This window comes from Eschrichtius robustus, chromosome 9 (assembly GCF_028021215.1).
Source record: "Eschrichtius robustus isolate mEscRob2 chromosome 9, mEscRob2.pri, whole genome shotgun sequence".
Lineage (NCBI taxonomy): Eukaryota > Metazoa > Chordata > Mammalia > Artiodactyla > Eschrichtiidae > Eschrichtius > Eschrichtius robustus.
The window spans coordinates 114,991,603-115,019,525 of NC_090832.1; the positions used below are offsets into that span (position 1 = coordinate 114,991,603).

Here is a 27,923-nt window from a genome sequence, read left to right on the forward strand (position 1 = left end):
CGCTCGCGCTTTTTATTGACGCAAACCTCCCGTTCTCGCGGGAGCTTGGGAGCGGGAGCCCAATAGGGCGGACAGAGCTCTCGAAATCTCAGTTGGCTCTGGAGCTGGAGCGGCTGCCGGGGCGCTCGAAGCGCGCGGGGGGCGGGGCGCAGGCCGGGGGGCGGAGCCTCGCTTGGAGAGGGGAGGGCGGACGGGGGCGGGGCCGCGCGGCGGGACCTGTGGCTCCCAGGTAGCGCAGCCGGCCGGGCTCCCTCGGGACCGGGCGACTGCGCATGCTCGCTGGCCGCGCTGGGCCGCTCGTCTGGCGGCGTTGACGAGCCGGCTCCTCCGCGGCGGAGGTTGCGGGGCTACGATGGCGATGTGAGGGGCCCGCGGCGGGATGGTGCTGACCCGGGCGGGGCCGCCTTCTTGCAGCGACACCACGGGCTCCTTCGTCCGACGGGCGGCGGCGGAGGCCGAGCCGGGCGAGAGGTGAGCCGCCGACGTCCTCCCGTCCCAGCTCGCGACCCCCGCGACCCCCTCCTTGTCCTTCCCGCGGGCCCGGCGGGAAGCGGCCTCCTCTGCGCCCGGTCCTCCCTCGCCGCTCCGGCCCTCACCGGCCGCTCGGGTGGGAGCCGGCGCCGGGCGGCTGAAGGTCGGCGGGGACGGCGGTGCGGACGCGCTCGGGGTGCGGAGCCGCTGTCGCCCGTGCCCTCACTCCTGCCCCCCCCACCCCGTGCCCCCGGCCCCCCGGCCCCCGCCCCTCACTCCTCCTGCCCGCCCCCCTGCGCCCCCAACTGCCCTTCGCCCTCTGCCCATCCTCGCGCCTCGCTCCCGCCCGTGCCCCCCTCGCGGATCCGCTCTTCATCCCCGGTGGTCCCCCGTGGGAGGCGGGGTACCCCTTGCGCGCCTGGACTTCTCTCTCCCCCTCCCCCCGTGCATCCCTGGGCCGGCTCTTCCCTCACCGGCCAGGCTTCCTACTCCGCCGCCTCTGTCATTGCTCCTTGGCTCTCTGCTTTTCCCATTAACCCCCTTCGGTGCTTCACCTTCTCTCTCTTGTGTGAGTTTCCGACGGCGTGTTTGGCTTTGGCATCGCTCCGTGCTGGAGTTCGTTCTACGCCCCTCTCGCTGCGTGAATCCTTCCCTCTCGGTCCCTACTGCATCGCCTCCGCCTGACGGCCCCTGTCCTCCAGTCTTTCTCCATCCTGATCCCCTCTCTACTCTCTAATCTTGATCTTTTTTTTCTCTAAAACTTTTTCTTTTTTCTGTTTGCATAGGTCGAGGCTCTTAATGCCAATCCGTTTTACTTCTTATGAAATCTCTGAAGAGTTCTAGTCTCTTTTACTTTCTACCTAAAGCAGGTATCCACTCAGTATACTTAGTTCAGTTGACAATTTAATAAAATCTCTTCCTTTTCTTTCTTCGCTGACTGGAAGTATCATCAAAAGAGTGACAGTAGCAATAACCTGTTACACTTACTGATAGAAGCTTTAATTTTTAAGAATTGTGTTTGCCTGACATGTCAAGAAAAGCCACTTGAGGACAGAGCTGATGAAAATATAAAGGCTGACTTCCAAACATAAGGTTAACATTTGGAGATTTTATTGTCCTCCGGGAAATACAGTTGTCCAAGAACTAGTCTTAAATGAAATTTAACAAATTAAAAGAAAATAAAATTAGTTATTAATTTGATATTTTATACATTTGCTATTGCAACTGATTGCATCGTTTTTGTGATGGTCTCTGTAATAAATGCATAGTTTTTACTAACTTACAGAATTAGTGTCCTTACTAAAGGAGAAACATGTGGGGACAGAAGTACTAACTTTTTGAATTGGGTAAAAGAACTTTCTAAACAGTTGTGGAGGTTTTTTCCTCCATGGTGATCAAGATTTGGCTTACAAAAAACTTCTCTGTGTAAACGATGTTGTAGGATCTTATTTTGAAGGCATCTGCGGAAGCAGTCACTCTCATTGAAGTTTGCGTTTATTCTAGGGCCTAACAGCAACTGCATTATGTATTTCATTCTGGCATCTCAAAGCAGTCCACAAACAGTAAATTCTTCCTTACGTTGTCTATGTCAGGTAGGAATTAAATTTTTCTGTTTCTGTTGTACAGAAGGGAAGCACCAAGACAAAAATGTGTCGTTCCTTATTTGAAGGTGTATGAGAGGTAAAAGTAGAAGGAGACACTGTTTAGGGTCTGAGGTGGTGAAACCACATCTCTTTTGGAAGAACCAGCAGTTATTGTGTATGGTAGGTGGTGATAAACTCCTCAGCTTTTAAGATTTTAGAAATGATTTTTCCAATGCAAATAGAGATAAGTGCTGCTTCGGAAGGAAGTCTTCCCATCTTTCAAAGGCAAGTCTTTCTATTTCTAGGTAGCTGTTCATTAAAAAAGTAAATTCTTACAAATTCCTGTTGGTACTTATAGTGAGTTGATTCTGTGCTCTTAGAAATTAAAATAAAGATTCACGGCGGACAGCGGGCACAGGGCTAGAAATCAGAAGATCTACACTCTTATGATGAGTCATGGCATTAGTTTGTAGAAGTTGCTTAACCTCTATACCTCGGGTGTGTCTCCCTGTAATACGTGGGTAAACAGGTGGCTGGCTACCCACTAATCTTCCAAAAGCAAAGTAAGCCCTAATCATTTAAACATGCTTAGGGCCACCACAGGCAAAAACTGCAATATAAACTCTTAATTTTTATCTCTTTTAGACTATGTCGTAAGAGTATAATTGAATGCTTAAATCCCAGATCACTGCAATTTAGATGTTTTTTTTAGATTTCAGACTTATGTGAAAAGTTTAGTAGTATGTGCCATGAACTGTGGACTAGTTTAATGTTCATATGCAGTGAAACAGCCACTGCGGCATTCAGTATGTTTGCTGAAAATGTAAAGTTACATTTACATAAACTGAAAAAGTAAAGTTAACAGGATTTTGGTTACTTCCATAAATTTCTGTTGTCTTATATTTTATCTTTGCTGTGATGTAGACCCTTGAGAGTGGAGGTTCTTTAGGGGATAGAAAGGGCAAGGATTTCCTTTGCTTTGATTCAAAGTATCAAAAAACTGCTTAAAAAGTAAGTAAGAAAGAACTGCTTAAAAGTGAGTTTTGTGATATGTTCATTGTGTATTTAAATAAATGGGTGGAGATGGGAGTATGTAGATCTGAAGTGAGTAGTGTATCGTGTTTTTTTTTTCCTTGAGTTGTCAGGAAGAAGGTTTAGAAATGAATGTGAGTAAGAAGCAGAGTGCTAATACAGAAAAAAGTGTTCCTAATGGGCCCAGGGGATTTTCAGAAAAATCAGAGAGCACAAGTTGTTTGGCGGGTCTAGATTTTTCAGGGAAATAGAGTGAAACGACTTCACAGTGAGTTTTACCATTTTATTTTCAAAGATTGCCACTTTTAACAGGTTCATACTTGGTTATCAATGATGTGCTAAATTTAATAACAATTAACTTCTTTTTTCTTAATGGAAATATAAAAGTGTCAGGTCCTTTTGACTTAGGAATTATAAATATTATTTCCATTTGAGAAAACTGAGGCTTAGACAGTCTGAATTAGAATCCAGGTTACCTGGATCTGTTACCAAAGTTAACGGTATACTGAAGAAAGCAAGAAAGCAGAAGTTGTTAGGAAAACATTGTTAGTTTCTTGGAATATTTTTCAGAGAGAGGATCGTACTTTCTGTTCTGGTTCTGAGTTTTGTTCTCTGTTGAGATAACTAGTAAGATGAAATATTTTCAGAATGTTGGGCAGATCCCTGAACTAGGTAATAGATAATGATTGTGGTTCTTTCTGAATTTCTCTTTATGTTAAAAGGAGTAACTAGTTTTGGTACTTTGGGCTATTCTGGGATTTTTAAGATATATAATAACATGATATATTCAAAGGCGTTCTCTATTATGTTACTGGCAGGTTTGTTTTGTGGCATATACAACTGAAAAGTTTATATGAACTGCTCTTAATAAATTAAATCCGATTTTCCACGTAATGTCGAAAGTATCTTTTACCAAGTGTCCCATAAGGAGCAAGAAAAGTTGTTTCTCAGTTTCTTTACTTCATTCATGTAGTAAGTCAATCATCGAAATACTCTCAGAAGTTACTAACGTTCTTTCTACATTATGTTTAAAAATTATTTTTTCTATGGATTTTCTATCATATTAATACAGTTATCCAAAATTAACAATGTTCTGAGAGTGCTTCTTAATCTAAGTGTCAGTTCTAAGATGAGTAATAATAATATATTTCTCTTTTATTAGACACAACTGTTTAAACCCAAATTTTTAAGAAATCAGAAGATAGCAATGCCTTTAAACTTCAGATTTTGTATTTGTGGGTGTGAGGAATTTGAAGATTTCATGATTAGGGAATAATGTTAATTGCATGGAAGATTGAATATAGTTAATTTATCAAGTGTAATTTTTTCATCAATATTGCATTCTGATTTCAGGTTTTCTTGTAGTAGGGATATATTTATCTCATGGCTTGATGACTACTGAATCTATTTCCTAAAACAAGGTGTGGACTTTAGAATTATACAAGTTTAAATATAGGCCATGAAGTTTGACACTTTTGAGGTATTTGTCCTCTTTTCATTATTTTCTAACTGTGTGACCTTGGATAAGTTATGTAAACTTTTTGCTCCTTAGTTTCTTCACCTGTAAAATGGAGTAATAATAGCGCTTTCAGATTTTTCTGAGAATTAGATGCAGTCATAAAAGCTACTGGTATAAGAGTAAGTAATCCAAAAAGTTTTGAGTGTTCATATTTGGTTTGTATTTGATATTGCCATTTGGTCTATATTTGGTATCAACAGGGAAACGTATAGCTTTTTAAAATATAATTTGTCTATCAAGCTATTCTGCTTATCTTTCCTTTGTAGGATTTCCCTCTTACCCTCTCCCGAGAAGAGAAGAACTTAGTACTGTATTCTCTTCTTAAATATTTCTATAATTAGTGCAGTATGGTATGTGGCCCTCAGGAGTTCGTTTTTTTTTTGTTTGTTTTTTTAAATTAATAGCTACTTTATTTATTTATTTATTTATTTTTAGCTGTGTTGGGTCTTCATTTCATGCGAGGGCTTTCTCTAGTTGCGGCAAGCGGGGGCCGCTCTTCATCGCGGTGCGCGGGCCTCTCACTATCGTGGCCCCTCCCGTTGCGGGGCACAGGCTCCAGACGTGCAGGCTCAGCAGTTGTGGCTCACGGGCCCAGTTGCTCTGCAGCATGTGGGATCTTCCCAGACCAGGGCTCGAACCCGTGTCCCCTGCATTCGCAGGCAGATTCTCAACCACTGCGCCACCAGAGAAGCCCAGGAGTTCGATTTGATGAGTGATGCGTAGCAGCAAAAGGTTCTAGACCGGTGATTTCCCTCACTTTACGTGTCCCCTTTACTCTAGCGAGTCTCTTAAGCTCGTCTTCGTTGATAATCACCTTTTAAGATGAGAGATGTCACTGATGAAAGGGTGTTGTGTGTGCGAATAATCGTGGAGGCGAAAAGAAGTTTAGACGCCATCTGAGTGGTGGTGATCCTCAGAGTCAAGAGAGTGCCGGGTGGCTTGGCTGTTTTAGAGTAGGGTGTAATCCAGGGACGTAGCATGCTTAGCCCCTGAAATAGGGAGCTTCCAGAGCTGGGCAGGGTGTCGAGGCCTCAGCCAGTCCTAAAAGGACCTGAATGTAAATCAAGAAACAAGAGCATAGGCCAGATATTTAGACTGAACCAAGCAATGCAGACTTAACCGGCTTAGGTGGCCCGAATTGCACCAGAAAGCAGGGTGAGAGGTGCAAGACTAGTACAGACGTCACTGGCTGGTTGTTCTCAGTTTATGGCTGTCTGGTTTGACTTGGTCGAGATTAGCTCAAAGACTGTGAGGGCCGGACCCTTGCGGACTGGAGTTCTGCTGGGCCCTAGGTGAGTGGTCCTTAGGAAAGGTGGCAGCCGAGCGTACTTTCGCCAAGAGACGCATCTTCCTACTCTCCTTGGTTTGCTACAGAACTTGAGGGTTACAGGAATCTTGTATTATTCGCAAGATTATGAGAACAGCATTCTGAAGGCTTCTTGGGGTGCCCCTCTTTGGGGCTTCCTGTTTATTCATGGGAGAAGGCCCAAAAAAGTGGACTCAAAATTGACTAGTATTAAATGGATTGAGTTAACCTCCTTCTAGATCTAGAGGATTTCTTTGTTCCCATCGTATTCCTATTTAACAAACTTGAACTTAACTGTACATGTTTGGTGCCCTTCCCTTCACTGGGCCCAGATCCCAAATGTCAGTCTCAGTCCCCAGATATCTGTCATAGAGTGAGTCCCTCATCTGGTTGGGCTTGAATTTGATGTTCCTTCATTTGGTATCACTTCCTATGTGTCTATCATAATGTGAGCATCTCACTACATTGAGTGTGAACATTTAAAGATGTATAGATTTTTGTACACTATGGCCCCTCAGTGCAAGTTTACTACGTTATCTAGTGTTCATCTGAAGAACCAGTGATTTTTTTTTTTCTAAAGCTAGAAGAAAAAGTAAATGTGCTTTATTCACTGAGAAATGATGTACTGATTGCCAACATGGAGACTTTCTAAGGGTAAGTTGGTCCATAGGTATTTTTTACCTTATGTGGTATCTTTTGTACCTAACATCTGCGTACAATTGGGCATCATTATTTGGACAGTCAGTATTACAGGCTCTGAACCCATTTGTCCCATGGCTGCTGACTTGGGAATGAAATTCAGAAGCTGGAGCCATTGGCGCCATAATTGATAAAAGTGGTGCCTTTATTTCTTAGGTTGACACAGGGAGTGTCTGGAGTCTCCAGTTTGTTCAGCTTCTTTACCCTCGGCCTTAGGAGAAAGAATATCCTCAGAATATCTATTTTGGGCTCATAGTTCAAGAGTCAAGACTGTTAGCTCTTTGCTTTCTGAGAAAGGATCTCATCATCGCCTGTGGTCTCTAGTCTTTTTTAAGGAACCTCTGAACTAACTGTGCCTCTTAGTTTCAGATATTTCTGTGTCCTCTTTTAGGTTTCTGAAACACTCAGGAGTTCAGGCTGAGCTCAAAATATTTAGCTATTGTTTCAGGATGGGTATTGGTGGTACAGGAGCATCTCCCACATTCTTCCAGGTATCCACGCCTGGACTCCTCTTTGCGGATACTGTAGGTCTCAGCTGATCTGATGGGTGTGAGAATCCCTGGTCTTAGAAGCTAGGCACAGTGCTTATGCACCCAGCACTGTTTCTGGGGCAGTTACTGTGCACTCTAGCGATTAAGGAGTTGGCTTGGCATTCCTAGACTAAGATCCAGGAGAAATATGTGAGCTACGTGTAATTAAACATGTCCTAGGAGCTACATTTCAGAAAATAAAAACAAACTGATAAAATTAATTTGTATAGTATATTTTATTTAATCAAAATTTATTAAATAAAAATTTATCCAAAATATTATTTCAAGATGTGATCAATATAAAAAAACATATTAATGAGATATTTACATTCTTTTTCTGTACTAAGTCTTTGAATCCCAGTGTGTGCTTTACATTTACAGTATATCTCAGTTAGTACACTCATCTTTAACAGTTAAAGTAAAATACAGCCCATGAAAACAATAAAGTTATGTTTAATGAAAAAAATGTCTACACTGCTTCAGTGTTTGGATGTAAATGTAAACGAATTAAAAATTTTTAATTCAGTTCCTTGGTCACACTAGTCGGATTTCTGTTGTTCAGTAGCCATTGTGGCTGCTGGCTGCCATGTGGGATGTAGCGACTCTTGAGGGCCAAGGCCGTCTTCCGGTCTGCAGGTGACCGCGTTCCTCTGGGAATGGGCTGCCTTTCCCTGAGATGTTACAGGGGATTGTCGGGTTTGACTGTCAGAGAAATCCCTCTTCAGACCTAAGAGCCTTTCTGCGTAAGTTTCTCACTTAGTGTCAGGGGCAGTTCCTGTTTGAGGTTCCCCTGTGGCATCTTTGGAATGAGGTTTGTAGTTTACGCAGCTCAGCTCAGTTCTTTCTTAGGGACCTAGGAAATGGCCCAGGCAGGGACTCTTCTTGAACAGACCTCTCAAGTTATTCTGTTTAGGCTACTTTGCCAAGGCCAGGAGAGCAGAGTGGACAGTCTCAGGTAAGCCAGGGTTCCCATAGCTTCAGAGGCGCAGATGAAAGTGACAGTTATGAGCTGTCTAGCAGACTGTGCAAGAGGCCGTGAAGCTCACAGCTTCCGGTGGTGCAGGGAGTTCCTGGCAGTGGAGAGTCTCCCAGGCACGTCTGGGTGAAAGGAAAGGCTTCCTCTCTTCAATTTCTTTCCTCCTTGAGAGTGGACAGGCCAGGATTTCCCTGTTTCATGAAAGATTCTTTACCTGATGAACTGAGTGGCATGAGAATCTGTGGAAGTCAGACATTGCAAACTTTGAATGAATTTTTCCTGTAGAGGAATTTGATTTTCACTACACAGGTTTTGTTCTGTCTGTGTTTGTTTTTTAACTAGCTGGCAACATCTAAAATTTAGGAGAAATTTAGGTGAAAACCTTTAAGAAAAACATTTTCAATATCTACTTGGAAATTTGGAAGCCTCTGATGGTGCTGGGCCAGCAAGGATTGTGTGGACCTTAGTAGCAGTTACTCCCTGTGATGGGGAAGAGCGGTTTATGAGGAGAGGGTCCCACAGATCCCCCTGGACTCTGAGAGCGCTCTGAATTTTTCTTTCCTTTCTTTTTAGCCTACTCTTCTTTTCCTTTAGTTTCTTCTCCTTTGAATTTTTTTCTTCTACCAATATATAAAAATAAAAATAATTCTTTTTTGTTTTTTGGGGGGGAATGAAAAATAGATTTATCAGTATTACTCTGTACACATATGTTTCTACTTAGGGAATAATCAGTAAAAAGGGATGAATTGAGGAAAATTAGGCATCGAACAAAAAGCACAGCAGGATGTGAGAGGAAAAGTGAAGGAAATTGCTAACAGATCTTGGACTTATACTGGTAAAGGAATTTTATCATAAAAGTTTATTCGTGCAAGACTGTTTTCAATACATCAGTGTAATGATTCCTTTCAAGTCGGTTGGGTTTAAATAGGAGAAAAATACTAGTAGTTAATATTTATGGAATATTTAAAGCTAATTTATTAAGTGTTCCTTAAAAGCTTAAATTAAGTGCCTGCCGTGTGGCAGGCAGTGGGGTACAGCTGTGAACAGCGTAGTCAGAATTTCCTGCCTTCATGAAGCTTACATTTTACTGGGGAGAAAGAATGAAGACTACTAAGTAGAATCTTTGGTTTGTTAAATGGAGATTAGTGCTGAGGAGAAACAATAAAGGAGGAAAGAGATAGGGTGTGTCAGGAGAGAGAGTCCTGTTTTAGAGGGTGTGGCTCAGAAAAGCCTATTTGAGAAGTTAACGTTTGAATCAAGACTAGGAGGAGTAGAGTGAGTCATTTGGATATTCTGGAGGGAAGAGTGTTCCAGGGAACCACTGCAAATGCCCTGAAGCAGGAATCTCTTTGGTGTGTGTGGGGAATAGCAAGGAAACCATGTGACTGGAGTGGGCAGACTGGTAGGAGATGAGAACAGAGAAGTGATGGAAGATCTAGATTCTATAAGGTTGTCATACAATCCATTGTAAGGCACTACTGCTGAACGTGGTGGGAAGCCGTTGGGGGTTTGAATCAGAACAAAGAGAGACAATTTGAATTATTTTCAAATAATATATGTCATTATATAGCATTTTATATTATTACTGTATATAATTATATAACATAACTATTAATTAATATATGTAATATATAATATAAAGGATCATCTGTCTTCCTCTTTGAAAATAGCCTGGAGGGGGGATGTATTACTTAGGGTATAGGTTAGGTACAGTTGCTGTAATAAAGAGTTATAAGACATAAAAGTCTGAACAGCCTAGATAAGTTCAACATCTGTGCTCTATGAAACCATTCAGGAATCCAGAATCTTTCCATCTTTCTGTTTACCATTCTTCAGGTTTTGTCCTAATCTGTGTGGTCAATACTGGGTCACTATTAAGAAGGTATTCTGGCCTGTAAAAAAGGGAAGCAATGAAGTCCAGGGCAAAGAATTTCCTTTTAAACAAATGAGGCAGACATTGCATATATTACTTCAGTTTGCGGTCCACAGAAAGGATCGATTGGCCACGCTTGCCTCAAGGGTGGTTCGGGGACGTAGTCTCCGGCTGGGTGACCATTCAGCAGTGAGGAAGAGGAAAACAGAAGTGACAAGTAGTTGACCACAGTCTTGCAGTTCGGCACCAAATATCCATGTGTATCCTTCATCCTACCTATTGAAAACACTCCAGCTCCCTTCCCCAAAGGAGACAACCCAGGTGCTAGCCTCTCGTTGCACTAATCCAACTAAGGGATCAGTACTTCCTGTCAGATCCGCAAGTCCAGTGACCTGTAGACAAAACAGTTATTTGTTCCTCCCTTACCCCTCCCACATACACTGAACATATCATGGTGGATCAGAAACAGGAAAAGAATAATAAAATTTTCCATTTGGGTAAGTAAACAATGAGAGACACATAGAGGTCTCTGGTTGAGAGTAATGCTGGGCAGTAATGGCGTAGCATCTATTATCCTTAGTTCTGCTTTCTGGTAAGAATGCCTATATTCATTGCACTATGACCCCTGTCTTTGCTGTCTGGGTGTTTCTTCCTTATGTTAACCTCCATGACCACATCTGAAGTTGGTATTGAAAATTTCCCAACTTTGGAGGGTATACAGCTTTCATAGTCAGTTTCCTGCTACTGCAGGCTTGCTATCCTGCAAGTGACATGGTCACCGGTGTTTGTAGGTTAGCTTATAATTTCTCTGACAAATACAATTCTCTCAAAAATATAGTAGGTGTCTTTTATGTTTGTCTCCATTCCGTTCTGGTGCCAGTGACTATAGCAAAATTGTCTCCTGGTGTAGTTCTTAAGCCTGCCTTATTTACTGCTCTCTGTGCGCTGACCACTTTATCTCATTCTAATGGCCACTGTCTTGAAGCCATCTGAAACAGCAGGCATTGGGGGGTGGGATGGCAGCAGCCTAAAATATAATCTTAGCCACAGCGCTAGATTCTTTCGTTTCATCAAGAAGTCTTAAAAGTTCTGCGAAAAATGCCATTGGTAATTTGATAGGGATTGCATTAAATCTGTAGATTGCCTTGGGTAGTGTGGTTATTTTAACAATATTGATTCGTCCAATCCAAGAACAAGGTGTATCTTTCCATCTGTTTGTGTTGACTTCAGTTTCTTTTGTCAGCATCTTATAGTTTTCAGAGTGCAGATCTTTTGCCAACTTAGGTAGGTTTATTCCTAGGCATTTTATTCTATTTGAAGTGATGGTAAATGGGATTGTTTCCTTAATTTCTCTTTCTGATAGTTAATTGTTAGTCTGTAGAAATGCAGCAGACTTCTGTATATTAATTTTGTATCCTGCAACTTTACCGAATTTATTGATGAGCTCTAATAGTTTTCTGGTAGCATCTTTAGGGTTCTCTAGAACAAAAAATTTTAAGACTTGTATGGAAACACAAAAGACCCCAAATATCCAAAACAATCTTGAGAAAGAAGAGCAGAGCTGGAAGAATCACACTCCCTGACTTCATACTATACTACAGAGCTACAGTAATCAAAACAGTATGGTATTGGCACAAAAACAGACACATAGATTGATGGAACAGGATAGAAAGCCCATAAATAAACCCACACTCTTACGGTCAATTCATCTATGACAAAAGAGGGAAGAATATACAGGGGAGAAAAGACAGTCTCTTTAGTAAGTGGTGCTGTGAAAACTGGACAACTGCATGTAAAAAAAATGAAATTGGAACATTCTCTAACACCATATACATTTAGGATTAAAGACCTAAATGTAAGACTGAATGCTATAAAACTCCTAGAGGAAAATGTAGGCAGAATACTCTTTGACATAAATCATAGCAATATTTTTTTGGATCCATCTCCTAGAGTAATGGAAATAAAAGCAAAAATAAATAAATGGGACCTAATCAAACTTAACAAGTTTCTGCACAGTAAAGGAAACCATAAAAAAAAAAAAAAAAGAAAAAGCAACCTACAAAATGGGAGAAAATATTTGCAAATGATGCAACTGACAAGGGCTTAATTTCCAAAATATACAGCTCATACAACTCAACAACAAAAAAACAAACAACTCAATCGAAAAATGGGCAGAAGACCTAAGTAGACATTGCTCCAAACAAGACATGCAGATGGCCAATAGACACGTGAAAAGATGCTCAACATCTCCAATTATTAGAGAAATGCAAACCAAAACCTCAATGAGGTACCACCTTGTACCGGCCAGAACGACCATCATTAAAAATCTGCAAATAACAAATGCTGGAGAGGGTGTGGAGAAAAGGGAACCCTCCTAACTGTTGGTGGGAATGTAAGTTGATGCAGCCACTATGGAGAACAGTATGGAGGTTCCTCAGAAAACTAAAAATAGAATTACCATATGATCCAGCAATCCCACTCCTGGGAATATATCTGGAGAAAACCATCATTTGAAAAGGTACATGTACCCCTATATTCATCGTAGCACTGTTTACAATAGCCAAGATATGGAAATGACCTAAATATCCATTGACAGATGAATGGATAAAGAAGATGTGGTACGTATATACAATGAAATACTACTCAGCCATAAAAAATGAATGAAATAATGCCATTTGCAGCAACATGGATGGACCTAGAGATTATCATGTTAAATGAAGTAAGTGAGACAGAGGAAGAAAAATATCATATGGTATCACTTATATGTGGAATCGAAAAACAATGTTACAAGTGAACTTATTTATGAAACAGAAATAGGCTCACAGACATAGAGAACAAATTTATGGTTACCAAAGGGGAAAGAGGGGGGAGGGATAAATTAGGAGGTTGGGATTAGGAGATACAAAAACTGCTATATATAAAATAGATAAACAGCAAGGACCTATTGTATAGCACAGGGAACTATGTTCAATGTCTTGTAATAAAGTATAATGGGAAAGAGTCTGAAAAAGAATATATATGTGTAACTGAATCACTTTGCTGTACACCTGAAGCTAATACAACATTGTAAATCAACTATGCACCAATACAAATTTGTTTGTTTTGAAAAATAAAGTCTTAATAGAAGTCTTTGAGAAAAGTACTAATAATCTTATCTCCTGATAATGTGGGTACTAAGGACCCACATCTCTATATTTCCTTCCATCTTACCTTGCAAACTGGCCAGTTCTTGCCTGAGTAAATGCAGCAGAGAACCACTGACACACACAAATATTGTGGTTCTTTTCACCTACTTTCCCTGAAGTTCTGGGTTTTTTATGGGCACCAAGTTCTGTAAGTTAGGGTAGGCAACAGTTTATGGAATGTTTTGCTCCATTATAACCAGGTCACCATTATCCTAGTAGTATGTTTCCCTGTTGCCTGCTACCCAGTGACTTAGCCAGTGCCACATATTTTAGGATTTTGTTGTGGCAGTACTCTAATGTTGGTATTAATTTCTGGGTTAAGGAAAAGGCTGCTGTAAAGGGATCCAAAAGTAAAATGGCTTAAATGAGAAAAAAGTTTATTTCTTCCCCAGATAACAGGCCTACTAATTTAGGTGGTAGGGATGCTATATTCCATGAAGACACTAGAGGGGTAACTACCAGAATGTTGGATCTGGGCTCAGATCCTCAGCCTTGTTTTAACCATTGTGCTGTACTTATGTATATTTATCTCTTCCTGGTGGCTAGTGAGCGCTTTGAGGTGTTGGGAACTTAGCTATGCCTGGATCTGTTGCATTTCCTAGCTTATAGTAAGTGTTCAATAAATGTTTGAATGAATGAATACCTGTTTTATATCTGAGTAAGTTAAGGCATAGAGACCTAAGCAAACTTGAGTCACAGGGCTGGATAATGATCTGAACCCTGCACACAAGAATATATGTACAGGAGAAGCTGTCTTAGAGAAGAGGCTACTTCCATGAGATGGGGCATATCTTATATAAAGGTAGTATCGTTTTGATCTCCTTAGGAATAGTTACTGTAAAAATCTTTTGATGTGATTATTAAGGTTTAAAATAACAATTATGGAACGTGGTAAAGTCTATATCTGTATGATGGAGAGAAGAAAAAAAATGTATGAAGAAGAGAGAATGTGGTCTTTAACATTTTTAGTACCTAAATAATTATACCAAGGGCGAAAGACTTTTTTAAAATTTAAGCAATAAATATTTGGAGTGTGAAAAAACTATCCATAGCATATCCGGGCAACCTTTTTCGTCAAAATATTTTAAATAGCTCATAGCATACGTGTGTATGTATATACACACACATTTCACATATCTGTGTGTGTGTGTGTGTGTGAAGTTTCAGAAATCACTCCACCAAGGGAAATACATATCTTTTAAATTAATTTTTATAGGAGTATAGTTGCTTTACAATGTTGTGTTAGTTTCTACTGTACAGCAAAATGAATCAACCATATATATATATATATCCATCCCCTCCCTTTCGGACTTCCTTCCCATTTAGGTCACCACAGCGCATTAAGAAGAGTTCCCTGTGCTATACAGTAGGTTCTCATCAGTTATCTATTTTATACATACTATCAATAGTGTATATGTGTCAATCCCAATCTCCCAATTCCTCCCACCCCCGCCTTTCTACCCTTGGTGTCCATACATTTGTTCTCTACATCTGTGTCTCTATTTCTGTTTTGCAAATAGGTTCATCTATACCATTTTTCTAGGTTCCACGTATATGCATTAATATACGATATTTGTTTTTCTCTTTCTGACTTACTTCACTCTGTATGACAGTCTCCATCCATATCTCTAAAAATGACCCAATTTTGTTCCTTTTATGACCCAGCAACCCCACTCCTGGGCATATACCTAGAGAAAACCATAACTCAAAAAGATACATGCACCCCAATGTTCATAGCAGCACTATTTACAATAGCCAGGACGTGGAAGCAACCTGAATGTCCATCGACAGAGGAATGGATAAAGAAGATGTGGTACATATATACAATAGAATATTACTCCGGAATTACATAATTTAAAATGGTGAATTTACATCTTAAAAATTAATAAGCTTATACTGTTTTGGGTATCCATGAAGATTGTTTCTGAATCACTGGACTCAGAAAGCACTCCTTTATTATTGTACTTTGAAGTATATACAAGTGAATCATAACAAAGATATAATAGTTAATATTTATATGTGAAACTGTGAATGAAAACATCTCTAAAACTTATTCCTAAGCCTTATGGAGGATATGGATCTTTTAGATAAATTGAAAATACTAAGTAACTAACGAAGCATAGGTTTCCTGAAAATGGACATTTTTATGTCTGCTATTTTGTTTGAGATGTTATTTTTTCTTTCTCATAGGGGGAACAATATTTTTTTAGCAAGAATCAGTAACTGGAAGTACAACATTGGTTATTTAATGATATTAAAATGAAGTTTTGATCAGCAGAGGTAAGAATATGGCATTTAATTCATAATAGATCAAAATATTTGCCAGATTTCTATGAAGAACTATTTTAAGAACTGAAGGGTCTGAGAATTTATCCCACGTGCAAAGTAACAAGTTAGCCTGCTGCAGCGCCATGGATGTGGGCAGGAGACATGAGATTCCTGGATCAGAGAAAATGATAGTTTATAGGCATGGCAATAGCGGTGGCTAGAGTATGAGGCCCCCTGCGTAAGAGTAGGTTGAGTTATGGAGGGGACCCCTGAACTGAGGAACCCAGATCTTTTATGATGGGCAATGAGCCTGCTGGCTTGTGCCTCAGGGGAGACTTTATTACATGGCGCAGTAAACAGAGCTGCCCTTAATTCCAGTGTGAGACACTGTCTCTGACTCCTAAGACTGTTTGCTAAACATATGTCCTTGAAAAATAGTCCGGAATAAAGGCAGTCAGTGCCTCTGCTTGCAAGACATGCAGAAACACAAGACTCTCAGAATTGTCTTTCAACACTCTCTTACTCCAAACTGCTTTTTAAAGCATGTGTCACTGATAAGGATAATTGTAATAATGCTTTTTTGAAATAGTGTGAAGATGGAAACCACTGAAATACCCAACAGCAGGAGATTGCTTAAATTATAACATTCACAGTATGAAAGTTATTAACTAGGTGTTCATCAAAAAAGTAAAATAAACAGGTTATAAAATGTACATGTAGTTTGATCCTACTTTTATAGAAATTGTACAAATGTACACACGTATGAAGAATATATACCAAAGTATGTATTTCAATGGATAGAATTGTGAATATTTATTTATTTTTTTTGCTTGTCTATTTTTTTTAACCTCTTGAAAATGAACACTTTAGGCTTTTGTAATGAGGGAAAATTTTGTTTTGAATTTAAAAATGAACAGTCAGTTAAGAACTTCACCTGACAGAGAAAAAGCTTCATGAATTTAAGTGGGAATTAAAGACTGTTAATTCTTTTGTTTTGACTCTGAAGTTGCCTTTATGTGCAATGTAGAACTAGAAGAGAATAATTAGGTAGCTTAATTTTTTCTTCAAAAGTTACTGTTTTATCTATGATAAAGTCAGAACTTACTTTTAGCAATTTGCTGTATTATTTATTATCACATAGTTGTCACGAAGGGAAACAAATCTTAGAAAATGCATTCTAACAGGGCGTATCTTCTAGAGTAGTGCTATTTAGTAAGTATTTCATTAGTAAGTATGTTTAGTGAGTATAGATTCTGGTGCTATATAGTCAAGTCAGGCTAACTTAGGAGCACTGAATTAATTTAGCTTCATTTTTATTTCCTGCCTACGTTTCATACTCTGAAATATGTTTAATATTAGTGATTTTGTAAGTTGGCATTTTTATTGTGCTTCTCATGATTTTTTTTTTCCCTTCTTTAACCAAGGTGCTGTTACCAGATTTGTCTTCTGAGTATAAATTAAAAATGACTGAAATTCAAGCAATGGTAGAATTCTCCGTGGAGCTAAACAAGTTCTACAATGTGGATTTATTTCAGAGAGGGTTTGTATTTTAATGTGAAAATTATATATTTTGCATAAGATAAATTGTACATTTTCATTTAAATTTAATTACATATTTTTGTTCCACCATATATAAGGAAAACAATGAGCTATGTTCAACTATTTTCTCAGAAATTTTATTTCTAAATATATATTTGAGTATATTCACATGGATTTAATGATAATGCTGGATATATTTAACATGTGTTTATGAATTTGTACTGAGCATTGAGAGGATTTTAATGAAAATGTTTAAGATCTAATTTCTGCTTTTTCAAAGCTAACAGTGCGTGGGGAAAATAAAACATATATACACAAAACACAAAATGTTGTAGGAACACAAAATGTTGACTCCTCAAAAAGTATATATAGAAAGCGCTCCGGGAATCAGAAGAGGAAGATATCTTTCTGGGCTCGTACGTTAGGAAAAGCATAATGGAGGGATAGGATCAAGGTATGGATAAGATTGATAGGCAGAGGATAAGGTGAAAGACCCTCTTAGTAGGAGAGTGCATCATGAATCAAGTCTCGGAAACAGGGATGAACAGGTTATTTTAAAGAGTAGTAGGAGGTTGGATATTCTCTAGTAGAGTTGTGGAAAGATAGTAAAGAGAGGAGAGGTTATGTGTGTGAAGGGCTTTTGATGTCTGGAGGGATTTGGGTAGCCATTGATGGTTTCCAAGCAGGGATGAAATTGTCACTGTTATTACAATCAGCACTTACTGACATGATGAAGAGCATGGTGATATTGGATGGAGGGTCGTGTAGAAGAAACAGAGGCGCAGGGAGCAGTGGGGAGGTGCTCACGATGTCTCAAGATACAAACCTGAATTCCTGTGCTGGCAGTGGTAGCGGTGGGGCTGTGACCGACCGGGGTAGGATGAGAGAAATCTTCTGTTGTTCGTCTGTCTGTCTTGGCTCTGCCATCTTGTTGAAAAAAACAGACAGCTGTGCTCTGCTCTGCTCCACGTGGTCTCTCAGGACAGCCTGGGCTTGTTCTCATGGCGGAGGCAGGAGGCCAAGAAAGAGAGCAGAAGTGGCAGGATCCCTTGTATTGGCACACTTGTTTCCTCACTGCATTCTGCTGCCTAAGCAAGTTACAAGGCCAGGCCAGGTCTGGGCTGGCGGCTCTCTGGCCAGTGAAACTCAGTGTAAAACTTTATGGGGATTCTGTATGTCTGATATAGTCCATTCCATGCTCTGAAACCCACACCCACAATTGTTTCTTGAGACGTGACTACTCTCTCAATGAATCACTACTATTTGGAGGTCAGAATTCTGTGGGATCACGCCCTTTAACTTCCTAAAAGCCTTTTTGTCAAGCTGAGAATGTCTACTTAGACACTGCCCTTAACTCCTTTGGAGATCTAAGAAAGGGATTTACAGCCACTCCCTTGATTAGATCTTTGTAAGCAGTTTTATTTTCCTCCCCAGGAAGTCTTGGTTCCTCTAGATTCTGCTTGTGAAATGATCAGGTCTTTCTTTAGCTCATCTCTTTCTTGCAAAACCTTACTACCCTTGCTAGGAGCAACCAGGTGACGTTTCCAACATTCTGCCAGGAAATTAGCTTGCTCGAGTCCAAAAGTTTCTTAGGTACAGTGTCTAACTTCTTCTAAGTTATTGTTTGAAAGCATACTGACCAAAAGTTTATCACTACAAAACGTGGGTCACTGTTTTTTCAGTCTCCTGTGGTTTCTGCATTATTTTTCTTGCCTCTGTAATTGTAGCTAACCGTTACTTTGGTCCCAAAGTCAGTGCCACATATTTCAAGTTTCGTTAGTACCCATTTTCGTATTAGTTATTTATTGCCACAGTAATGCAGCTGACGACAAACACAAAGCCTCAGTGCATCACAGCAGTAAGCATTTATTTTTGCTCACAGATCTGTGGATCAGCTGAAAGGTTCTGCTGATCTGGGCTGGCCTGGTTCATCTTGGCTGGGCTCACGAATTCACAGTCAGCTGGCAGGGTGCTACCTCGTGCAGAATGGCCCCACCTGGGTGCACCCAGCTCTGCTTTATCATCTCTCATCCTCCAGCTTATTGTCATAGAGGAGGCAGGGATCCAAAGAGAGAGAAGGAAACTGTACAAGAAGACGTTTTAAGATGTAGGCTTGGAACTAGCTCACTGTTATCTCCTCCACATGGTACTGCCCAAAACAAGCCATTAGGCCAGCCCGGATTCAAGGGATGGGGAGCTACACTCCACTTCTTAACGGGAGTCTCATTGCGAGAGTGTGGATACAGGGGTGGAGGAAGAAATTGAGGACATTTTAAAGTCAGTCTGCCACACACTTTAGCATCTTTTGGTTTTTGTTATTCTGTGAGGTATTTTGGGGAATAAAGAGTAGGATTTAATGAGTGACTCCGTGTGGAGGATGGTGCAGAGACAGAAAAAGCATAAAAAATATGTGTGTGGAGGGTGGATTTACGTGATCTCTAGGATTACCTAGAAATAGCTCAGCAAAGAAAAAAAATGAATATGTGAATCAAATATGGCAAAATCTTTTTCACAGGTGAAAAATGGGCAGTGGGATATGGGTGCACTGTTCTACCTTTGCCAATTGAGAATTTTTAAAGAGAAGAAATTTGAAAAGATAATGCCGAAGTTTCGAATCACACTGACTTGGACAATATTAGTGATACTGAAATAAGCAATGAAGTTGAAGGGGGGCCATGGTGTGGGACTCAGAATTGGTTCATTTCCATATGTTGAGTTTGAGGTAAGATACCAAGTGGAGATAGTTCATAAATAATTGGAGGTTTGGAACTGGAGATAAGGACTAAGTGAACTGTTGTTCCATTTTATTGTCAGCCGTTGTAAACATAGCACGTATGATTGCTGCTTTCATTAATTTTCTGTTATTCTGCAATCTAGTTTCCACATCCATTGAGGACTTTTGAACAATATTGTTATGTTACTGATCTTTCTAAAATCTAATAATTAGAGGCTCATTGTCTTTAGATATATTGCTTGACTTGTTTATTTGTAAGAATATTTTCAAGGATATAATTTACTCTTTTCTATTCTGGTTTATCAGTTCCTGCCTTTTAAACCTTTTCTTTATGCTTCTTATTGAGTCTTTACTACCTTTGCCATAAGCAAGTTAATTTAGAGCTCGTGTTTGGCTGTTATGTTAAATAACTGTCGGCTTTGATAGATAAACAGATAAATTTATCTAAATTTATATTTAAATGTTAGGAAATAGAATGTATCTTTTCCAATTTATTTTCTGATTTATGAAATGACTGTTTAGGAGACTGAGATGAGAAACTTACAAATTCAGGTAATGAAATGCAGGCAGAACGCAGAGAGACTGCACGTTCAGCTCCTGACCACTGCAGTAAAGTGGGTATTGCAGTAGAGTCACATGAAGTTTTTGGTTGCTCAGTGCATATAAAAGTGATGTTTGTACTAAACCGTAGTCTGTTGAGTGTGCAATAGCATTATGTCTAAAAACACAATGTACATACCTTAAGTAAAAAATACCTTAATGCTAGAAAATGCAACCGTAACGTCAAAGAGCACCAATCATAGATCACCATAGCAAACATAATAACAGTGAAAATGAAATATTGCAAAAATTACCAAACTGTGACGCAGAGACACGAAGTGAGCAAATGCTGCTGGGGAAAATGGCACCGATAGGCTTGCTCGGCACAGGGTTGCCACAGACCTTCAGCTTGTAAAGAAACACATTATGTGCGAGGTGTAATAAAGTGAAGTGTAATAAAACGAGGTCTGCCTGTAGTCCTGTGCAGTATTTTACTTCAGTGTTTTTAAAATAACATCAATAAATATCTTACTGAACAGCAGTAGAGTCATAGCCCAGCAAGAACTAAATGGAGGTGGAGTTTGAGGAAGCACTTGTGCACATTTGGTGATGGTCCTTGTCCTGCGCGCCCACAGTGTGTAGTGTTTAATTTTGCCACCGTTCCTGTTACACGGTAAGGAACTGACTAGGCAGGGCCTAAGCTGTTGGCAGGCGCAGAAGAGAGAGATCATGTGGCATCTGAGTAGGTCTGTTTTTACTGTAATTACGCTGTTTTTCCTTAATGGTAAACCAATGGCCCAGATACTAACAATCTAAAGAAAAACTAGCTGTATTTTCATTTTAACCTATTCTGTCTTTTTTTAAGTATGGTAGATTGTAAACTCTGAAAAGAAAATTGAGACTTTACAGCATTGATTATAAATTTGATGTTATTAAATGGTATGTGGGCGTATGTCTTATATAAATGAGAGATACAAGAACTCAGTGTAACTAACTTGTTTTGAGTTGTTTATTATACTAGAAGTACATGATTACAAGTTGGTGGACTTCCCAATTGACTCTATTCAAAATTCGTTTATCAAGAGGGCTCCAAAGGGGGAGGAGAGATCGCCTTTTAAATATACAGGGAAAAATGTTATTTAAACACCTGTTCTCAACAGCATAAAGGATAAGAGAGTGGGATTAAATTGAAGCTGTAGCAATTTCAGTTAGGTATTAAACTGGAGGGGAAATTTCCTCTCTTTGGAGACCATTGCAAAATGATGAGAACATCTTTTTCTGGAATTCTTTAGGATATTGCTACTGAGTACTCATCTGCATACAGTTTGTTACTAATTCAAGAAGAGGTGAGGCACTTTTGCCAGAATGTAGATTAATGCACTGCTTTCTTCAGTGAGAAACTCTTGCTAGGAAGAAAAAAAAAAAAAAAGACTAGCTAAAACAGTGTGTTCTGAGATGGAGTCGGTTTGCTTTATTTCACTGCAGGTTGGTAACATGTCACAGAGATGCACCAGTGTACGTACCACAGTTTAAAGAACACAGCTTTAGAATATCAGTGAATGGGTTCTAGAATGGAGTTGAGTTTAATTCATTTCAGAAGGAAGCAGATGGACTAACGTTAGGTATTCTCAAATATTTAGATAGTGTGGGAACTTGGGCAAAGTGTTGTATGTTTTAACATTCTTTTGTAAAGCAAGTGAAATGTTATCAGTTTGATTTGTTTCCAGGTGTGTTTGGGACAGTCAGCAATCCAGCATACTGCTGATAATAAAACAAGTAATGAGGGAAACGGCCATGGGGTGCAAGTTGAAACGATCATAGTAGTACTTTGTTATTTTTTGTTTTCTTTCGCATGTGGTTTCCCATAAAACAGTTTAATTACATACCTGTAGCTACAACTGCTTTCCCCAGTCAGTCCTAGCACCATTCCCTTGTCATAAGCTATACTACTGCAAGGTGAATAATGTATTATGATTTGGAAATAAAGAAGATCAAGGATATGGACTTAGAAATTGTTTTCTTAGGTTTCAGTAACATCACAAAACCGTGGAGCTGAAATCCTCTTAGGAAAGGCCTGTAGGACCCTAGAAACCAGGTTCCATACCACAGTCTTTAAAGGCTCTGAACAAAGCAATCTTAAATCCCTTCCATTTATGATTCTGAGGTTGTTAAACTCATGGGAAGTTGATAGTTTGATTTAAAAATGATTGTCAGCCAACAGAGTCAGAAAATTTCATGCTGATTTTTTGGATTATTGACATTGATTACAACCTTGGAAAAAATGATCCCTTGTCTATAATGTTGTGTATATGTTGTATAAAGTTCACAAATTGAGGACTTCTGATTAAGTGGTGCTGATTGGACTCACAGGAAACCACCTCAAGTTTTCTTCAAGGCCTTCAAAACTATCTAAAATTGTCTGTTTCTTCAGTAAGGTATAAGAACTGAGAATACTATCTAAGAAGTTCATCACTTTCTCAGGTTTAAATGAATCAACCATTCTCTGTAGTCAGAAAAGTTAGTTTTCTCACAGCAATTTACATCAATTATTAGACTACTTCTAAATCTTTGGATTTCTCTCATTATTGTGTCCTACCTCATTTTAAAAAATCGATGCCATAGTATAGGTCTGCCATTTGTGGCCTGTGTGAGATAGGATGTCTGCATCCTTTGAAGGATCATAGTGATGGAGCATAACAGTCAGTGATGGAGCTGATACTGACTGAGTATACCAACAGTTAGCCAGTACTGGCCTTGAATGCATCTGTGTTTGAAGTATAAATAAATAGAAGAAATCAAATTAGGAACTGTGAAAAGAACTATAGAAAACAGAAAAAAATAGTTTAATATTAATGTTGTCAATTAAGTAGAAGAAAATCTTTCCATTAAAGGACAGTTGTTATGAGAAGTGTCTACGCGAAAATCAAAGCATAAATGACATGACTTCAAGGCAATGCAAACACCAATGGGAAGAGAAACATGAAACTTATGAATTTGTGTACTCGTTAACAAAGTGTACAATAATGTGTTTCCATAATAATGCAAATATGTAATTTAAGGAACAATTTGCGTAAAGAGGAATTTATTTATGGGTCAAATATTACTTAACCCAGGGACTATCTGTATGGATTTTATGAGAGTTCCACCTGTAAATAACAAGATGCTCTCAAAGAGGTAACCAGTAAATTCGGCTAGATAATAAACAATAAGAATAGATCTTTCCTGATCTTAATAAAGACTTTTTGACACAGCAAGTGAGCTCATTGTTTTCTTGACAAAATTAAAGAATGGATTTTAAAAGTTAACATATTGGGGTAAAAAGTTTATATTTCAAAAATTAAACAGTTCTGTTAAGTATCCAGTTTCAAAAGATTTTACCTAAAAGGAAATAAGAATCTGCTCTGAAGCTTTTTTCCTAAAACTACTCATGATCCTACAATAACGCCACAGCCTCTTTGGAGCTTTGCAGGGAAGATGTAGTGACCCAAGTAGTCTGTCTTTTGTAACAGTAGGAAGATATTCTAAGAAAATACAGAATCTTAGAAAATATACTCTTTACTTACTCTTTTTGAATAAATTATTTGTGATATGTTCTTGAACAACAGGAAAGGGAGTAAAAATTTAGAACTCTAAATTAAGGAAGTTGTAATAGGAGATTAGCTTTGAAACTTATTGAAATGATAGAAATAAGTCAAAATAATAAATATATTTACAAAATTAAATCTTAGAGTTTTTAAAAACTGTCCATTTCAAACAGATGAGCGAGTTGGTTCTCCAGATTTATTAATAAAATATGGAAAAGGAGAATGACGGTGGGGGAAGTGATTGTTAAATTCTGCATCTTACATAAATGAAAAGCAAAATTTTAAAAAATGTCTTTCTGTAAAAACCTATACCTATATACTAATGTTTTTGAAAAACTTATTTGCTTTCTAATGGAATTAGAGATTATATGTGGTTATTACAAAAAAAAAAAGCAAGTTAACCAGAGTCGACATAGCAAATGAAGGAATGGAGAAAGTAAGCAACATCAAAAACAAAAAATATAGAATAAGATGACAAATGCAAACATTTAAAATTATTGTGACCATAAAACTCAAATAGTTTTAAGTTTTCCGGTTTAAAGGCAGACTTTTGGATTTTAAATCCAATAATTTTCTGTTTATAACAGACATACCCCATGTTTTGAGAACAGATGCCTACAAATTAAAAGTGCTAATTTGGTGAATTGAAGCTTTTATCATTATGAAAAGACTTCTGTATCCTAATAATGCTGTTTGCTTTTAACTCTGTTTTGTCTAATATTAATATTGTGACATCAGCTTTCTTTTGGTTAAAATTTTCAAAGTGTACCTTTTACCATTCTTTTTTTTGCAGACTTTCTCTATCCTTGTATTTTCAATTTTTCTATTGTAGACAATGTACAGTGGGATTTATCTTTTTCATTCTCTAGGGCACTCTTTGTCTTTTAACTGGAGCATTTGGTCCATTTATATTTAATGTAATTGCTGATATATTTGTGTTTATATCCATTATCTTATATTTTGTGCTTTCTGTGTACCCTCTTCTTTTTTTCTCCCTGTGCATCTCTTTTTTTTTTTTTTTTTTTTTTCATGTTCTGATTTCTGCCAAGATCTTCAGGTTTATTCTTTGAGAGAGATTTTCCTTGTGTCTGGCCTTTTGGGAAATACCAATCTAGGACCCACTTTTTGTTTCTTTAAAGAAAAGTTTAAAACATTTGAAAGTATAGTAAACACATATATACCTATAATCTAGCCAACAATTATCAAAGTTTTTTCTCCTTATTTCACCTTTTACCCTCCTCCCCAATCTTTTTTTAGTATCTCTAATACAGGAAGACTTTTGTTTTTAAAAATCTGCAAAACCATTATTGCACTTAAAGAAATGTTTAAAATAATTTCTTGGCATCAAATAAAACAGTGTTCTCATTTCTTCAGTCATCTTATAAATGTGTTTTTATAGTTTGTTTGTTTGAATCAGTATCCCTCCAAAATTTACAGGTTGTATTTGGGTGTTATGTCTCTTAGATTTCTTTTTAAATTTGTTATTGCTAGTTTGATCCAAAAGCTTGATTAAATTCTGATAGTTTTTGAGAAGAGTCCTTCATAGCTGATGCTGTGTCCTTCCTGTTACCTTATATCTGGGGACATAAAATGTCTGCCTCTTTTCATGAGATTGACTCAGGTATTGTCAATCTGATGCATCCATTATAAAGTTCCCCATCACTTAGTTGATAGTACCTATTCATAACTTTTGTCCAGAGTCATTATTTTATTTTACTAGGGCTTACAAAATGGTGATATTCTATTATTCCTTTTGCATTTATTAGCTATAATTCTGTGAAGAAGACTTTTGCCTCATTAACTATTTGGCTACTCTGAAATACAGTTTATACAGAAAGACATGGCAAATGTTTTCTTCTTTTCCTTATTTACTAGTTTTCAGAATATTGTGTTGTTGCTCTAGCATCTTTCAAATATCATCAGTTTTTATTTAGTACAGATATATCTCGGATATATTATGAGTTCAATTCCAGACCATCGCGATAAAGTGAATATCACAATAAATAAGTTCACAGGAACTTTTTGGTTTCCCAGAGCATGTAAAAGTTATATTTACACTTAAAAAAGTAAATGTGCAATAGGATTTTGTCTAAAAAAAAATGCACATACCTTAATTTAAAAATACTTTATCACTAAAAAATGCCAACCATCATGTGAGCCTTCAGTGAGTTGTAATCTTTTGGCTGGTGGAGGGTCTTGCTTCAGTGTTGATGGCTGCTGAGTGATCAGGATGGTGATTGCTGAAGGTAGGGGTGGTAATGTGACAAAATAAGACAATGAAGTTTGCTGCATTGATTGGCTCTTCCTTTCACGAACCATTTCTCTGTAGCATGCAGCACTGTTTGGTATCATTTTATACACAGTAGAACTTCTTTCAAAATGGGAGTTAATCCTTTCAAACCCTGTCCCTGCTATATCAACTAAGTTTAATATTCTAAATCCTTTGCTGTCATTTCAACAGTCTCCACAGCATCTTCCCCAACAGTAGAGTCCATCTCAAGAAACCACTTTCTCTGCTCATCCATAAGAAGCAGCTCCTCATCCATTCAAGTTTTGTCATGAGGTTGCTGCAATCCAGTCACATCTCAGGCTCCACTTCTAGTTCTTGTTCTCCTGCTGTTTCCACCACATCTGCAGTGACTTCCTCCACTGACGAGTGAGTCCCTCCAAGTCATCCAGGAGGGTTGGAGTCAACTTCTTCTGAACCCCTTTTAATGTTGATATTTGGACCTCTTCCCGTGAATCATGAATATTCTTAATGGCATCTAGAATGATGAATTCTTTCTGGAAGGTTTTCAATTGACTTTGCCCAGATCGACCAAAGGAGTCACTGTCTCTGGAAGCTATAGCCTTATGAAATGTATTTCTTAAATCATAAGACTTGGGAGTGGAAATTACTCCTTGATCCGTGGGCGGCAGAATAGATGTTATATTACCAGGCATGAAAACAACATGAATCTCATTGTCCATCTCCAGCAGAGCTCTTGGGTGACCACGTGCATTGTCAATGAGCAGTCACATTTTGAAAGGAATTTTTTTTCCTGAGCAGTAGGTCTCAACAGTGGGCTTAAAATATTCAGTAAGCCATGTTGTAAACAGACGTACTGTCATCCAGGTTTTGTTGTTCCATTTAGAGAGCACTGGCAGAGGAGATTTAGCCCTGGATTTTCAGAATGGTGAATGAGCATTGGCTTCAAGCTAAGTCACCAGCTGCATCCTCCCTAACAAGAGAGTCGGCCTGTCCTTTGAAACTTTGAAGCCCGGCATTGACTTCTCTCTAGCTATGAAAGTCCTAGACGGCATCTTCTAATAGAACACTATTTTGCCTACATTGAAAACCTGTTGTTCAGTGCAGCCACCTTCATGAATTATCTTAGCCAGATCTTCTGGATAACTTGCTGCAGCTTCTACAGCAGCACTTGCTGCTTCACCTTGTACTTTGTTGTTATGGAGACGGCTCCTTTCCTTTGACCTCATGGACCAGCCTCTGCTGGCTTCAGACATTCCTTCTGCAGCCTCCTCACCTCTCTCAGCCTTCAGAGAGTTGAAGGGAGGTTAGGCTTTGCTCTGGATGAGGCTTTGGCTTAAGGGAATGTTGTGGCTGGTTTGATCTTCTCTCCAGACCGTTGAAACTTTCTCCATATCAGCAATAAGGTCGTTCTGCTTTCTTATCATTCGTGTGTTCACTGGAGCAGCACTTTTAATTTCCTTCAGGGCTTTCCCTTTACATCCACAATGTGGCTACCTGTTTGGCACAAGAGGCCTAGTTTTCTGCCTCAGCTTTGAACATGCCTTCCTTACTAAGCTTAATCGTTTCTAGCTTTTGATTTAAAGTGAGAAACAACCAATTCTTCCTTTAACTTGAGCACTTAGAGGCCATTGTAGGTTTATTAATTGGCCTAATTTCAATATCGTGTGTCTCAGAGAATGGGGAGGCCCGAGGAGAGGGAGAGAGATGGGGGAATGGCTGGTCGGTAGAGCGGTCAGAACACACACAACATTTATTAAGTTCACTGTCTTATATGAGTGGTTTGTGGCGCCCCAAAACAATTACAAGAGTAGGATCAAAGATCACTGATCGCGG

At 38.9% G+C, this 27,923-nt stretch overlaps 1 protein-coding gene across 3 annotated transcripts in view; it reads left to right on the plus strand.

The window, feature by feature from the left end:
* The first annotated feature begins 217 nt into the window (after positions 1 to 217).
* The window catches only part of FAM135A (family with sequence similarity 135 member A), a 119,698-nt gene continuing 91,992 nt past the window's right edge, over positions 218 to 27,923 (plus strand). For all 3 annotated transcript variants that reach the window (XM_068551564.1, XM_068551565.1, XM_068551568.1), the window contains exons 1-3: positions 218 to 471; positions 15,365 to 15,454; positions 16,867 to 16,982. In XM_068551564.1, the coding sequence (XP_068407665.1) occupies positions 16,906 to 16,982 (77 nt within the window). In that variant the 5' untranslated portion in view covers positions 218 to 471; positions 15,365 to 15,454; positions 16,867 to 16,905. The remainder of the gene's footprint in view (positions 472 to 15,364; positions 15,455 to 16,866; positions 16,983 to 27,923) is intronic.